The following is a 16,241-nucleotide window of genomic DNA, read 5'->3' as shown; positions in this document are numbered from 1 at the left end:
GGTCAAGAACCTGTAGACGAACCAAGGAGGGTAAAGTTTCACAACAAGCTGCAGCCCATTGGAGCCCGTGTGAGTTTTAGGTAGTATCTCGAAACTCCCGATAGTTACCAACAGTTCGCTTCGCCCTCTCTTATAATAATGAACTGAACCGGATGTACTTAGGATATTTAGTTCGTGCTCCTCAATACATGTCTTTTTTTTACTTTGTGCTTTTCTATCTCCCCACCGCCAGCGTGGTGTATGTCAATCTGCCAAGGTGGGCGGAACGACTATGTTGCCGTAGTACAGTGCGAAAGTATGATTACTCTCCGTTAATCAGACACTTCGTCACTCGGCGGGGAGTACACAGTTGAGTTGTAAGAGACAAATTACGTCTGAGAAACAATACGTGGTCCCGAATAATGACCAGTACCTACCGAGACCAAATACTTAACAACTGAGCCTGGTGCCAGACTCCTAAATTAACGTGTCGGTAACAGACGTAGTTCGCCGTCGGACCTACACGTCGGAGGGGCCTACCTAATAGTTCAATGACCTAAATAACTCACACTAGAGCTTTGATTTGAAAGACACACTGAAAATTTAACTTTACGTTTCGTTACTGACATCCTTCATGAATACACACGTGAACTTAATAACCATTTGCAACCACAAGAAAAATCATGGTGATATCCCATAACAATTGTTTCAATCGACAAACTGATAAAAGGGACCAACGAGTAACGGGTCATAAGATAGAGAGATCTTTCCCGGCGTCACCGAACTTCTGAGTTGCAGTAATGCAAATCCGTCTTGATAATTTCCTGAATGTTCATTGATACTCCACTGTGCCACAGTTTATTTTCGTGTTTGTTATTTTTATACAAAAATGATTTTGTAAACGTTCTTAAACGTTATGGTTTACATTGGTTGTATATAAAGGAGTCCACAGTAACTAGAAAACACAACACAGTGCAAAAACAAAACACACAGACCATCACCCACAAAGACAGAGAACAGTTACAAAGAAAGTACACATACAGACCAAGAAAGAGGCACCAAATAGGACAGACACCAATCAAAGGGAAACCCGCGCACAAAAATTAAAGGACTTAACAAAAGTCGTACAGTAGGGAAGACACAAGACATAGTAGTCGCAGGTCAGAGCGGGGACTAACAAGGGGTGGACACAGAAATAACAGTGCACAAATTAAAGGGGACAGAGGGTCACAAGGAACAAGTCAAACCAAAACCAGAAACAGGCTACAGAGTCCAGATACGCAAAACCAGCAATAACGGACTACCATTCCAAAACAGAGAATGTGTCTAAGTATCACTGACAAAAAAAGTAAACGGAAACGAAAACCTTTTGATTCCATAAATGGTTATGAAATGGAGACCAGAGGAACCAGGCACGTTACCAGTTTGGAGGATCACGGACTCAAGAATTGCAGGTCCCTCCTGCAGAAAAAATAAGTTGGGACACACAACCAAGTTTCTACAATGGCAAGTAACCACAAGCGCCCATTAAAACTGGGTTACAAATAAAGTCAGTTGTGGTTTTTTTACTGATAGTAGGTTATAACCGTATGATAATATTATTATTGATTGATACTAATACGTAGTATTGGCATGTAGGACAACAATTAAAATGTTTGTAATGTGGGTGTATAACGGTAGCACTACACACGCAACTCCAAGTTCACAATCTTACATGTATAAGAAACCTTTGCAACTCAAGGCACCCCCCTCCCCCGTCTCCTCCCCTTGTCCACGTCAATGCCTTTTTAATAACAGATGTAATGTACCCTCATTGGTACGTAGTAAGACCCCGTTTTTGATGCCGAGTCGGGTGAAAACCCCTTGGTTGCAACATAGAACGTGACCGCTAAGTTCGGAGCTTCGGTGTACGAAAAAAAAATGACAGGAAACAAGAATCGGAGAATTCCGGTGCCTGGCCAAGTCCCGGCTTAGCGCAGTAAACGTCCTTTGTTAACAGTTCCTTGAATATAAACATTTGAAGCGTAATAATTGCCCTTTTTTGAGTAAATGACTAGAAAAAGTAAAACAAAATTTTTTTTTCGTGTTACGATTGTCACTCGGAGGACTTAAGCGGCGGCTAGCTTTTTACTGCCATGGAGAAATGACGTGGCTTTTAGTGAGGATTGAGGAACTGCATGATGATAGGATCACGTTAGGTTTTTGTAGCAAATACTAACATTTCTGTGTATGTAGATTGCCACGGGTGGAAGTGTGACTTCTAATTTTGACGCGCTAATAGTTTCTGTTTTTTGCAAGTAGTTGGTGTCATCCGCGATCCACGGAAGTAGTTGCGATGTACCCGAATGGAAGCCGAAACAGACCCAGATTGACAGAAGGGTTACCTTAATTTTGCTATTGTTGCTACTACAATGCAGATAGGTATCCCAATTATATGTTACACCGACACAGGGAAATTTACAAGACTAAGATATTCGTATTTTGACGTCACCCCGTCCCCCAGAACTACACATGCTGGCTATTGTGTGTTTCGCAACATGCTCTATGGCACGTCTCTACTGGGAATTGTAGTTCTAAAAGACGTTTTCGTATTTCCCATAATAAGAAGTTGCCAGTATTAAACTGTGTTCATCCCTGGAGGTTTAGGGGATAGGAAACACTCAAATTTAAAACATATAATTAATAAATGGGTGAAAATTGCTTGTGCCCATAATGGGCAGCATTAATATATACCCACATGCCAGCTAAGGTCAGAAGAGCTTTATTTAACAGCTGGTCTTATGTCTGTGACCCCTCCTGTTGTTCATTGATAAGCCTGAAACATGCACTTGTCAAGGTTCAGACGCAAATATGGCATAGCCATCGATCATCTTACATTACATTATTGCATTTAGTTGATGTGATGCTTTTATCCAAAGCGACTTACAATAAGTGTGTTGGACCAATAAGATACAAACTTGAAGAAAACAGAATCATATAAGTACATCAGGTTTCATAGAGCCAAAACATTTCAAGTGCTATTCAATTTATATTAGATATATTAACATTAACACATGTGAAACTCACCTTGAGTTTTTTTTTAAATAAACAAAAATAGTGAAATATTGGGACAGAAACGTTCGACTTGTTTTACTTGTTACTTTCTATTCATTTACCCCCCAAACATGTTTTGTATTACTTTATTTAAATAATTGTTTATCCAATCATTTGCTTGTATAGGTATATATAGAAAGTATATGTTTGAATAAAATACCACTGATTATTCATATATTTGAATTATTAACATTTTTTTTAAGACTCAAGAGTCAATCAGTGAATGTTTCAATTGATTGAATGTTTGGAATATAAATGTCCATATAAAGAATTTTAAATGATCAAGGGGCACATACAGTGTTAGGTTGATCAGAGCACTTTTATTTTTTCTTCACAAGTCCATTTATTTTATGTACAATATGTAAACACGAACACAAGCCCAAAACAGACATGCTCACAGGAAATAATATCCAGCCAAATGCAGTTTCTATCTTTCCACCTTCTTATAGACAGTCGGATCAGCTTTGGAGAATCAGTTATAAACAGAGGCTTCGCTCAGAGCTGACATTCATATTATGAAGTAATTTATTTTCAAATAACTTTTTTTTTTAGACACATAGAAATGTGATTTACTTAAACATACTATAAAAACATATAACACTATAAATATTGTCCAGGTACTTTCTTACAAAACTTTGTACAGTTTACACGTCTTAGTTTTTTTTTTTATAAATCACAGATATTTTTATGTAGGTTTTCTATACAATGTGGAACAACAATACAAAATTGGTATGAGCCAAAAATGCCCCAGCTGACGTGAAGAGGACATAGTTGCAAATATAATTTTTACCATTGCATTAATCAAAAAATCTTAAATGACATGAAGCGGACATGGTTTAAAACAAAGGTGGAACTTGCATAACTCAAAATACCTGTGATGGCACAATGATTAATGAATATCTATCAATAGCTGTTTTTGTCTCATTATATGAAGACCATTCAAAGAAATACAACAGCTGTGAAATACTAAGAGCAGCATTGAGAAGTGTAAATATTCTGCTGGTTGATACAATCTTGTTCAGAGTTGAAACAAAGTGGTAACAGAGCTATAACATAACTACAGTATGAAAACGTATAATCTCACATTTTAGTTCTCAAGACAGACTACTTTCACATGGTGAATCCACCTGATCACCGACTTATGGAAACTGTGAATGAGAGATGAACCAAACATAAAAAAAAGTCCACCAAGCAGATGTACACATGGGAATGGAAAAATCAAAGTGATTTGTCACAAAGGCCTTCCAGCACCAAGTTTGACGCCACATGTCTGATGTAAAAAGCCCCACAGCGTTAATGCAAGGTGTGCGAGAGTATCTGTAGTGTAGCAGTTAGGTCACAGTAACGCCAGCACTGTCCTTGCTCTTGTCAATAAGTGTGGGAGAGTTGCTTTTGTCCGATATGGATCCTGCTCCTGGGGTCAGGGTCTGTGTGGCAGGAGGAGATTGGCCTGTGGATTTCACTGAAGGGATGGAGTTTGACTCTGCTTCTGGTTCCTGCTGAGAAGCTGAGGCTGGAAGAAAAAATAAAATATAAAAATGAGAACATTGACAATGTACTGTATATGTGTTTGTGATGTCTGCAGAATTTGCCTCTTACCCCACAGCTTGCGTCAGTGGCAAGACTGTCTATAAAAAAATAATGATGAGGTAAGCTATCTGTATTTGTTATTGCAAGCCGACACTGTACTCTTTTCAGTAGGTTTGAAAGGCCTTTTAACTAATGAGTGCTCAGGATGAGCTCAGGATGATAGGAATTGGTGAATACGTGACAATTTGCGATTAGTTTTTAGGAAGAATGACAGAGATAAAATAGAAGTTCCAATGAGGGCCATTGAAGTACGATTCTAAAAATATATATGTTGATTATTATTACCAGTACTTTTTAAAAGGTTAGACAAAACTTGAATGTGCATTATATTTCTGATTTTATTGTGTTTACTGATATTAAATCTCTTACTTTAACACCGTCCGTATTGTGTTTGTGGCTGAAACTTCCATTTTGGATCATCCATGCTTGCCTACCTGACTGCGTGCAGGACTTCATGTGTTCAGGCCAGTGTGCTTGCTGGCAGGGGTAATCGCAGTAACTGGTGTTCCAGCAGCAGTAGAAGATGGCCTCCTTCCTGCAGTTAGCGCACCACTGTTTCTTTTTGGTCTCGTCCACCGCTTGCTGCTTTTCCAACTCTGTCTGCTTTTTTACCTCCGCCACCAAACGTTCTCTTTCCTGCTCGAGACTCTGCCTCATCTCTGCCATTGTCAGTTCTACATTTAAGAAAGACACAAAAAACAGTATTCATAAAATATTGATGAAAAGACTGATTCAGTAGTAAATCCACTCTCAGAGGTGTGACGACATATTGCTAGAATCTTACCAAGATTGTGTTTCATCTCAGACAACTCTTGTTGATGCAGCCACTGCAGCTTCTCAATCTCTATTCTTAACCGCCGGATCTGTGGCAAAAATAAACAGAGATTAAAACTTGCCAAGTATTTGCATGACAAGCATTGGTCTATATGCCGTGAATTTACCTCAGCAATGGTGTTTCCTGATGTGCTTTTGGACAGATCGTTGTAGATTTCAGTCATTGTCCCTTTTATCGAATCCATCATCTGCAAGATTTAGGAACATTTTGATATTAGTACACAGTTAAAGTGAAGGTGGCAGAGAAGTTATATTATTAATATGAAGTAAAATTGTCAAAATTACTTTGTTTGTGTATTTGGTTATGTCAGCAGCCACATCGGCTGAGCCTGTAGGGATCTGCACGTCTCCTGAACTGAAAGAAGAGGAGCTCCCTGTGACCTGGGCAGCTGTCGACAAGGAAGTACTCTGAGGTACGTCCTTTTGCCCTGTAGGGAGTAGAGGATAGAAAAGGGAAATCAATCATCTTTTTATCCTCTTATATCTCATTATTTTTGGTGTAATGTTCAGGTGAATGATTATGCTGGTGTATATACCCTTGGCTGCCTGTCGGGTCTGATAGCGGGTACTTGAGGAGTTCTGCAGCTGCTGTGGGCTTTGTGTTTGCCCCGGACTCTGAGCCGGGGACTGCACGGCTGCCGGCTCCTCATGCTGCTGCTGCCTCTGAACCTTCTGCATGTGCCACTTCTGAGAGGACGTCTGGAACTTGGTTGGATTCCAAACCACCGCCTTCTGCACGGCCTGAGCGGCTTCTTTAGGCAGTAGAGGGCGCTGTTTCTTTACAGCTGCAGGTACTGGCGATGTTGTGGAGGCCGAGGTGGCAGGAGAGGGTGCACTGGTGGATCCACTGGAGGCTGTGGCAGCACTGGGCTGACCAGAAGCTGCAGTGGAAACAAGGTTGAGGGCTGCTGTGATGGCCGGTTGTAAAGAGTCTTTTAGGTTAGAGGCGGCCTCCCGTGATGGAGCAGATGCTGCAGCTGATGAAGACAGTTTACCTGAGCAAAAATAAAATAATATTTCTCCATAAGTGTGAGGCATTATGGATTTCTACTGTGGTCAATTTAAACCCAACAGGGTTGATTGAGGAACTAGACTTGGAGCCACTTTTGAAGACCAACAATTAAATTAACAGGATATTATTTGTAATGAGTAAAATAGATAAGAGTTCCCGTGTACATTTTCAATGTCCATGTCTAAAGATTGTTGGATAAAGCCTTTGTGGCTCCAACATGAGCTGCACTGAGAGATAACAGAATACTTTTAGTATTTAAAACGTATGTTTCACGAATTTCGGAAAGGTTAACCGTTTGCCAGATTTGTGCGAATTTTGTAATTTGACAATTTATATTTCTGATAAAGGTTGTTTGTTTGAGAATAAAGACATTTTATAAATAGTATTTTTAAGAAAAGGGGGACCATAAGTTATCGATTGCAATTTACCAAACGCACATCACTAATACACGGAATGTATAAATAAGAAAAACAGGACCAACTGGCTCAGACATTAGCCTGAGGACAAGATAGCTATCTATAAGGCCTCACCTTCCAGCTTGGCGACATTGGGCTCTTTGAGAGTTTTGGCTCCTGGCTCTCTCCTCGCCCTCTTTGAGTCGCGGCCTCCATGTTCGTCTCCCAGGTCGATCACCAGCTCTCTTTCAGAGTCAGAGTCCTGCTCAGCTGATGATGTGGCAGCAGCTCCTCTGCCCTCCTCTGGGGCTTTGGGTTTGTCAGCGAGAGGCTGAAGCGTTCTGGGCTTCTCCTGGAGGTCCCTCACTAGGCCGTTGTTACCGTGCTTGTCTTTGAGCATGGGTTCAGGAGTGGCTTTATCCACTGTCCTCGTAACTCCCTCCTTACTCTCTCCGTCGGCGCTTGCTTTGGGCCTTTTTCTCTCTGCTTTGTCCTTGTCGTCCTGGGCGGAGATCTTTGGCTTGTGTTCCTCGTCGCTGAGATACTCGCTGTCACTTGAGTCCGATTTCTCAGAGTCCTCTGAGTCGCTGTGATCCACACCTTTGTATACGTCTTCAGAGATCTCATCTATACCTGTATGGAGAAGCGAATATTCTTAACTACTTTAAAAGTATAGCAAAGAACGGTGTACTTTGTCTCCGTCAGACTGTGTAATAAAGAATATAAGATCATTTTCTTTGGTAGTAGCCTGACACCAGTACTAAATCAGTAGCAGTCACAGTATCTCTGAAAGATTCTTGTTTTATGTTTTTTGGGTAAATCCTCCCAAATGTATCCCATGAAATATTGCATATATATCATATTCAAACTATAAATAAAACATTCTTCTTGCTAATAGACTACACAAAAACTGAAATATTGTTCTTGTTGAGTAAAAGAATAAAGCTCTGTGCTTAAAATATCCCAAAGGTAATTGTGTATGTACCGAGCTGTGCCTTGCAACTCTCAATGGTCTTGTCCAGGCTCCTGATGGACCTCTTTGGGGTGGGGAGGGAAGCTGAGCCCCCCTGTTGTTGTTGCTGCTGCTGCTGTTGTTGTTGTTGTTGCACGGTCTCACTCAGCTCCTTCAGATCCATCTCAGCCTTCACCCGGTCTGAGGAGACAGAGGTAAATGTTCAGTTTAAGCACAACATGAGCGCAATAATGATGATGATGATGTGTTTAATATTGGTCTTCATGATAACATGATTACAGTTACTGTTGGTACTGACCCAGGTTTAGATTGAGGATACCGCCTGTCCCTGCAGTCCTCTCCTGCTTGGGCACTAGTCCAGGGTTAAAGGGCTTCGGGCTGCCTGCAGGACCCATCTTCCCTGACATAGGAGATGCTGTAATTACAAATGTTAAAAATTGTTTAAAAAATGCCATCATTCCACTCATGACAAAGAGTTGCTTATTGAACATTTGAACTTCATGGCTTGTCTGGTTAATAATCACAGCAGTTATAGAGCAACATCATCCTCCATTCTAAGATGTGTTTCTAGCCACCTGATGAATGCATTTATTTTGGAGATTTGTAGTATCTTGCTACCAACACGCTGTTTTGAAATATCTTTGATAAATTGCTCATATAAAAAATAGATTATAGTCCCTTTAACATGTAATTACCAGTACAGTCCATTGACTCCTCTCCAGTGCTGTAGTGGAAGCCGGGATTCCTGCTGTGCTTTTCCATTTCCTGCTCCCCATCCGACCCCGTGTGAACCGAGGAGTTGGTGCTCATGGGAGACCGAGGCATGTCTGTCATTGAGACCCTCCGGCTCATGCCACTGGGTGTGGAACTCTTGCCCAGGACCATTTTAGGAGACGCAGTTATATCGAAGTTGAAGCGGAGTTTGTCTTGTTTCTCTGTCTTCACTGTCCCAGCACTGGGGTTGGAGGGGTCCAGCAGCATCTGTAGCTGGTTGTTGGGCGTGTAGGGAGTCCGGAAGGGTGCATAGTTGAAGACCCCAAATTTCTTGCTAATGTTTTCCACATAGACTTCCATCTCCTGCATGGCACTGTTGAAAATGCTCTTTGTCTTCTTCACAGAGAAAGGGATCTCTTTGGACATGAGGTAGCAGTTGTTGATGGGTACCCAGGCCCTACATACAAGCACAATTAAAAAATTAGAATAACCGGGATGTTTATCTGGGCTTTAGATGTTTCCCAAATTCATATACATAGAGCAAAGTTCCTCGACAATGCTGAAACGCTTCTCTTACCTGTCATGTTGCCCGAAGAAACGTGCATCTACCTGCCCGTCCTTTTCTCTAAGTGCTTTTGCTGGCCAGAAGGGAAAGCCCTTTAGCTTAGCCCAGACCAGAGGGTGGGGTGGACTCTATTGGGGACAAAGCAGGATAAGTCAGTGCCTGACATCTCTAAATTCAGAACTTAACTGTATTCATATACTGCTCAAGATGTAAGGACCTACACATGGCTCACAAAACCAGTTGTCTCTTTTTTGGCATGAAGACAGGTAGCACTCTGGACACACTTCAATCTCATTCATCTAAAAAATATGTAGAAAATGGAAAACAGATATCCAATTAATGATTAAAGCACAAATATTTATGGAATATTTGCAACTATTAAATTAGTAAAGCTCCTTACCTCATGTTCACAAATCTTGATGATGACTTTAGCAGTTGCTGTTAATTTGTGATTGCCTGGAATCAAATCACCATCTTAATTTAATGGTTTAAATGTGTTGAATAGGGTGATTCGTGGTATATGAAATTAGCTTACCTCCGTTATAGATTATGCAGTTGTGTAAAATCCATTTCATGTCAGCAAGAAAGGCTTCAGTGCAGCCATACATTTTCTTTTTGATATTCTATTAAAAAGAGAAAAAAAACAAGATTAAAGAAAATAAGTATTCATTATAAAATCGGAGCCTAAGAATGGTTCTATGTTTGTTTTAATTTCAATTCAAAGTTACCTTTTCTAAAGTTGACAGGTCCATGGCGTGGAAAATGTACTCTGCATAATCCGGGTGCTGTTCCAGAGAAACAGGCTTCAGAAAAGGTTCAGTCTGCTCACCGAGGACAAAAAAAAAAAAAAAGGAGACGCATACATTAGCCAATGTTAGATGTCTGATGCATGTCCTGGACTTTTATGTTTGAATATAAATGTCACTTAAAGTCAATTCATTTCTATTTTTATCTAACAATATCACAGATTTGCCTCAGGGGCTTTATAAAAAACACATTCTTATTCTTATTCTTATTAAAGCAGCATACAATGGATCTTTACAGGTCTTACCCCAGGCTGTTTAATCTTTTGAAGTGCGAATTTGAGCAAATAGGAGAGTTGTTCTATTGTGAGCAATGTCATTGCCTTGCTCTGGGTTTCGATGCATTCAGCAACCGTTATTTTCTGCAACAAAATACACTTTTTTTTAATAATGACACGAAGAACACATAATGAAATCATCAAACACCAATTACAAGAACAGGATACCAATAAACAGTCTGATTTAAATGTTTTGTTTTGATTTAGCTTGTATATTTTGATTTTTAGATTGTTCCAATGAAAAGAAGACCGTAGTAAATTTGCCTGAATATTAAGAAGCTGATCAAAATGTTCAATATCTAACATCTTTAAAACTTGCAGTGTGAGCAATAAGCTTGCCGAGTGTCGCACCATGTGTCATGTAGGGCTAAGGTTTTTTGAATCAGCCAAAACAAAAAGGCAGTTATTTCACCAATTTGTCCTTGTGTCCCTGAAGCTGCTCATGGCACATAGTCTGACACCCGTTTTGTCTACTAAGCAAGCAAGATTGTGCCTTGCCACAATCGTTTTTGTACAGCCACACACATACACGTNCCGAGGTGATCACAACCTCCGGTGTCTCTTCATGGAGCGTTGTGTACGAACGAATTACGCTGCAAGGGTCCGAAAACGTTTTCTGCACTTTTCGGTCATCGTTTCCTGGGGTGCTGCAGCCCCCTCAGCACCCCCCCCTTCCCGCGTCCATGGACTTTTCCCAGTAAAGTGAAAACGTATATAGATATCCACCAATTAAGATATGTTTGCGTGACAGATTGACACTGCCAACTTAAAGCCAAGCCTTTAAGTAAGTCACTTTATTTAAAAAACATCCTTATTTTGCATATAATAAATAATCTTATATGGAATCATTCACAATGTTGACATGGTTGCCTTACACCTATCAAAACAAGTATTCAGGGTCTCTATGGACTGCTTTTTTAGAAGTGCATTGAACGGTCTTCACGTTTTCTTTCAACACTTCTTGCATAACGATAGGATGAGATAATGACGTAATTAGGTAATTAGATTGGCCTTTAACTGTGATGTTATAGCTGTTAAAAATGGACAGCTCGTAGTACATCAAGGCAATAATAACTCCCATTAGGCCACTTTGGAAAACTAGCTTGTTTGATGGACGTAAAGAAACCCTGCAAGCAAGAGACTAACTTTGATGTCCATGAAGACGATTAACCTTTTAAAGTGCGTCCTTTCTTTCTTCTTGCTCCTCAAAACCGTCATGCTTTCTCTTTTTCTGTCCAAATCCATTTCACTCCTGTAAATCTGAGCCTCTTCTGTATCCCGAGCGCTTCAAAAACAAACATTTCAAAGTGCGTCTGTTCTCTCTTACTCAGGATATCTGAGCTATATTAGCTGTCAAGGGAAGGATGTATATTTACAGGTGTGTTCAATTTCCATCCCTCTTATTTACATGTCAGATTATCATGGTTCTTTTGGTGTGGGCCAAATGAAGACAGGAAGTGGGGTTTTCTGAATTTAGCCAATTTACTGGTGGACTTCATCTGGACATTTGCCATGTTTTAAAGTTAAATGAGCTCCAGTTGTGATGAATTATTGTCCGTTTGGTCTCTTTTTGTTATCTTGTTTTGATAGTTAAGCTAATATTTCATAGACAATGGCTCAAATCTCTGTCAGTGTGTTTTTACTCTCCACATTTTGGAAGATACAGGATGTGAGTCACTTTAAATATAGTTTAGTGATTTAATGAAGATGGGTTTACTCTCCTGGCAGCTCTTTGATTACCAAGTGGTTTTCATTTCACTAAGTTATTAGCATATCACTACAGAGTGCAAATAATGCAGAGAAATCACAGCATCGTAAATATTATATCTTCAGATTAACGGAGCCATTTATCAACTAGCTCGGCTTCCTCCAAGCTTCTCACAACAATGTGTTCACTACAATGCTAAAGGGAATGAGTCCTGGCAGATGGCTGGTTTTCTAAAGCCTGTCAGGGGAGTATTCACAAGACAAATCCATCTTCACTTGTACATGAGTTTTGTTGATAACATGGCGGCGATTGCGTCCTTTACGAACAGGCTGTGTCAGTGAACCCAGATGTTTCTGCAGCGCTTATTAACCAGTGGGAACCGCCGTAGAAGCAGTACATCTGAGAGGGTCTTTTCAGATGGCACGGTGAAGTGTTTTAAGGTTTACACCACACTTTGTTAGATCACTACCATCACACCACTTTGTTCTGGTGTTGCGGTCGGGTTTCAAACCTGGACTGAACAGGTGTTTTTCATTTACGTTGTTCTTAACACCGTCTTTTAGTTCAGCGTCTGTCTGCTAATGTGCTCTGAATTACTAGCTGTGATTTGTGGCCTCCTAATCTCACCTCTTCGCCCTGAGCTACTGGTTCAACTGTCGGACTGATTTAGTGATGAATGGAAAGTGTTAGCTTTGGAATCTTCTTCTTCTGGTCCTTGTTTTGCTCAACCGAATTCCATCAGTCTGTGCCCACCCTGTGCTTTCACTCCAAGGATTAACTTCAAGGCTGGCTGTCACTTTGAAGGCTTGGTTGCAGAGATGTTGTTAAAAGTTTCAACGTAAAGACAACAGCATGTGCTCTCATAAAGCAGCGTGGAGCAGGACAGCCACAAAAAACCCTCAAGGACGTTTCTACATGAGTCTCAGAAGTGGAACTGGCCTGACTTCTCAGATAGTAATGTGAAACAAACTCTTCCTTTACCACATCATGTCACTGAACAATGGGAAAGACCTTAAAGGGCTAAGTTGTAATGGCTCGGGCTGTTCTTGTACGCCTGTAAAACGTTCTAGTATTTGTATATAACCTCAATATTGTATGCAATGTAGTATAAAGAGCTCTAAAGTCTGCCAATGTGAATGGGCAGGTCCAACACTCTGGACTTTCACCAATCTGACTGATGTTTGTTTCCCATATGAAACCCGAAGTTCATATTTGCATTTTTTGGCAAACTCCTATGAAGTTTCCTAGGCATTGAAGTCACTTTTGTAATGGCTAAACCTAGGTACTACAACTTCTGGGTCATATATGTGATTCCATTGGGTCATAAACACTTACATTGAGAAAGAGACATCTGCAAATCAGCGTATAGTTTTCTTTGAAGTTAACTAACTTGAGCCAAAAGGATACGGACGATCTCCGAAAGATCCAGAGAAGATCTTGGTAATTTTAATTTTCGAGAGTCAAGAAATGTTGGCTTTAAATGCCACCGAGCAACTTGTATATTCAGTTATTTTAATACATCCATGTTTTCTCTAAACCTAAACAAGTTGCCTAGTTTTTTATCCTTAAGTTTCTGCATTGTTGGGGCTTACAGGCGCACTGATTGCTTATGATTGTTGGAAGAAATACAAAAAGTAACTTTGGTAAGATATCATACTTCGAATGGATTCCATGGTAGTAAACTGCGGTAGATGAAGAAACTCTTTAGCTGTGATTTGCTGTTGATACAAAATATTTTAGGGTCAAACCTTGGCTGCTATTTCCCCCAAATATAAATAAAGGTGTTTCATATAAAGGATAGCAGCTTACTTCTGGGGTTGGACAACTTGCAGGCCAGTGGGTCATTGAGTTTATCAAATGGGAAACTCCCATCACAGATGTTTCATTGAATGCATCATGGCAGCTTCTGAACCCAAACAGCAACGACACACACACACACACACACACACACACACACACACACACACACACACACACACACACACACACACACACACACACACACGCACACGCACACCCACACACTTTATCCCCCTCTGAGTTGGCATTCACTCACCTTGTAGCTGTGCTTTGCTCCACTTGCTTTTGAGAAAACTATTTGTAGATTTAGCGTGATAGTTGGCACTTCTGACTCCAGCTTATCGGGGTCAAACATTTTGTGCAACTTTAACATTCACCTGTTTGCAACTTACAAAGGATGTATCACTTGTAGACTCTTTTGGCACTACTTCTATTTCATTGTATTTACTTCCACTATTTTATGTTTTATTGTGTTGCACTGTTGGAGGAGCCTGGGACCTCAGATTTTCAACTACACTGTAGCTCTGTACAAATGACAATGAAAGCCTTGAATCTTGAATTCAGTTCAATTGAATTGAACTGATTTCTGATGCTGAGGTTGCGAAAGCTAAATCCATTATAATGGATATAATAATGGAATAAAGCAACAATAGTTTTATTGGCTTGGTCTTGACGTTACACTGGCTTATATTTGGAAGTGAGAGATGGGCTGCTTAATGCTTATCTAATCTATCTGGTTTTGTCAAATGTATAGTGATGTGCAGTTAATGACCAACATCCAGGTAGTAATTCCCACAGAGGAATCCCTGACGAGGACAAAGGAAGCAAGGTTTGTTTTCCTTAACAATACCGCCTTTCTTTATTTCCTCCCATTACTTTCTCATAGACACTTCCAAACCTCTGGGATGGTTTTCACATGGGTGGGAGGGAGGTAGGGCACTTTTTTTTAACATTTAGCCCCTCAGCTGAGGCCCATAGGCCCCTTCTTTTCAGCTGCTGGCAGAACAAGGTTGCTACTTGTCCTCGAATCTCAGCCATAAATCAATACACAACCTTGACTTGAAATCAGACTATAAACCAGCAGCGGTTTTGATAGATATCCAGATTATAAATGTCCAGGGTAAACAAGCATTGCCAGGTCCGCTACTTCAAATATTTGCCCGCAATGAACCTAAAACATCCCCAAAAGAGTTACTGAAGAATGACAACAGTATTTGTTTGTGCATTAGCGTTGAGACCCTCCATAGGGCAACTGCTGGGTGGTCAAGCACCATTTGCTGTAGATGACATGTTCAAAGAAGCACATGGAGGCCAAGTTTATTGTTGATTTATTGCTTTTGACAACCAGCGGTGCATTGCAAGGAAAAATATCTGTATTTTTATTTTTGGTGTTGTGTATGCTGGTGGTGGGTCATATCGAATCCCCATTCAAAACTACAACCATGCATATCCTTTAATTAAAATAATATGAAGGTCTTGGTATTTAATCCAAGAGGCATAGGATAAATGTTCCCATGCTGTCTCTGGGTAGATATGATATTCATTGTATTAGAACAAACCATGGTTAAAACATGTTTCTGCAGAAAACCATCCATCCATCTTCTCCCGCTTATCCGTGGTCGGGTCGCGGAGGTAGCAGTTCCAGCAGAGAGCCCCAAACTTTCTTTTCCCTGGCCACATCAACCAGCTCTGACGGGGGATCCCAGGCGCTCCCAGGCCAGCGAAGAGATATCATCCCTCCACCTGGTTTCTAGTCTACCCCTTGGTCCTCCAGCTCCAGCTGGACGTGCCTGGAACACCTCCCTAGGGAGCGCCCGGTGGCATCCTAACTAGGTGCCCGAACCACCTCAACTGGCTCCTTTCGACGCGAAGGAAACAGAAAACATTTTACATATTCCTTCCCAACATAATTTCCAGAGGTCTGAGGTGGGATGACTTAATATAGGAAGTGGACGTATTCTTAGTGATGGTTACCAGTTGGTTTGTGGACTAGAGTTTTTGAGCCCATTAGTTTGACGTTTTGGCCGGCGAAATTTTTGGCTTTTGCAACTAGAAGTGACAGGAAAGACCGGAGCAATCTATGAACAAGATGTGTTATGCAAAGTCACTTTTGATGAAGAAAAAAACAATTTTTAAGGTTAAGATGCAAGACAAAAAACATGGACAACATTGTGGTAGCAACCTTTAGAAAGTAAATGACCTCGCCCCTAAAACTACACTGCTTTATCGTCAATTTTACTCCTAAATTAACCATCATTTACTAAGTGAACATCTTGCAGTATTGAAGAATACTTTAAACTACAGATTGAGACCATGAACCTGTCGGGAAAATGTTTAACTGAGTTAATAAATAAAGAGAGAAGTAGGAACATTTCCTCATAGACTTCTCTACAAATCTGAGGTAATAAAGAAAGAGAGAGAGAGAGAGAAAGTAGGAACATTTCCTCATAGACTTCTATACAATCTGAGGTAATAAAGAGACGAGAGAAGTAGGAAA

At 40.5% G+C, this 16,241-nt stretch overlaps 1 protein-coding gene across 1 annotated transcript in view; it reads right to left on the bottom strand.

Annotated features, from left to right (window-relative positions):
- Positions 1–3,372: 3,372 nt before the first annotated feature.
- The window catches only part of LOC104951676 (protein kinase C-binding protein 1), a 24,313-nt gene continuing 11,444 nt past the window's right edge, over positions 3,373–16,241 (bottom strand). The window contains 16 exon segments of the mRNA XM_010778399.1: positions 3,373–4,585; positions 5,097–5,336; positions 5,447–5,525; positions 5,604–5,684; positions 5,782–5,924; positions 6,033–6,491; positions 7,039–7,536; positions 7,889–8,056; positions 8,175–8,291; positions 8,572–9,047; positions 9,168–9,283; positions 9,377–9,454; positions 9,556–9,611; positions 9,691–9,778; positions 9,884–9,976; positions 10,207–10,335. Of these exon segments, the coding sequence (XP_010776701.1) occupies positions 4,404–4,585; positions 5,097–5,336; positions 5,447–5,525; positions 5,604–5,684; positions 5,782–5,924; positions 6,033–6,491; positions 7,039–7,536; positions 7,889–8,056; positions 8,175–8,291; positions 8,572–9,047; positions 9,168–9,283; positions 9,377–9,454; positions 9,556–9,611; positions 9,691–9,778; positions 9,884–9,976; positions 10,207–10,335 (3,003 nt within the window). The 3' untranslated portion in view covers positions 3,373–4,403.

This window comes from Notothenia coriiceps, unplaced genomic scaffold (genome assembly GCF_000735185.1).
Source record: "Notothenia coriiceps isolate Sejong01 unplaced genomic scaffold, NC01 NC01_scaffold00019001, whole genome shotgun sequence".
Lineage (NCBI taxonomy): Eukaryota > Metazoa > Chordata > Actinopteri > Perciformes > Nototheniidae > Notothenia > Notothenia coriiceps.
Note: the sequence above shows the minus strand (reverse complement) of the source record. Positions and strands in the feature narration are given on the sequence as shown.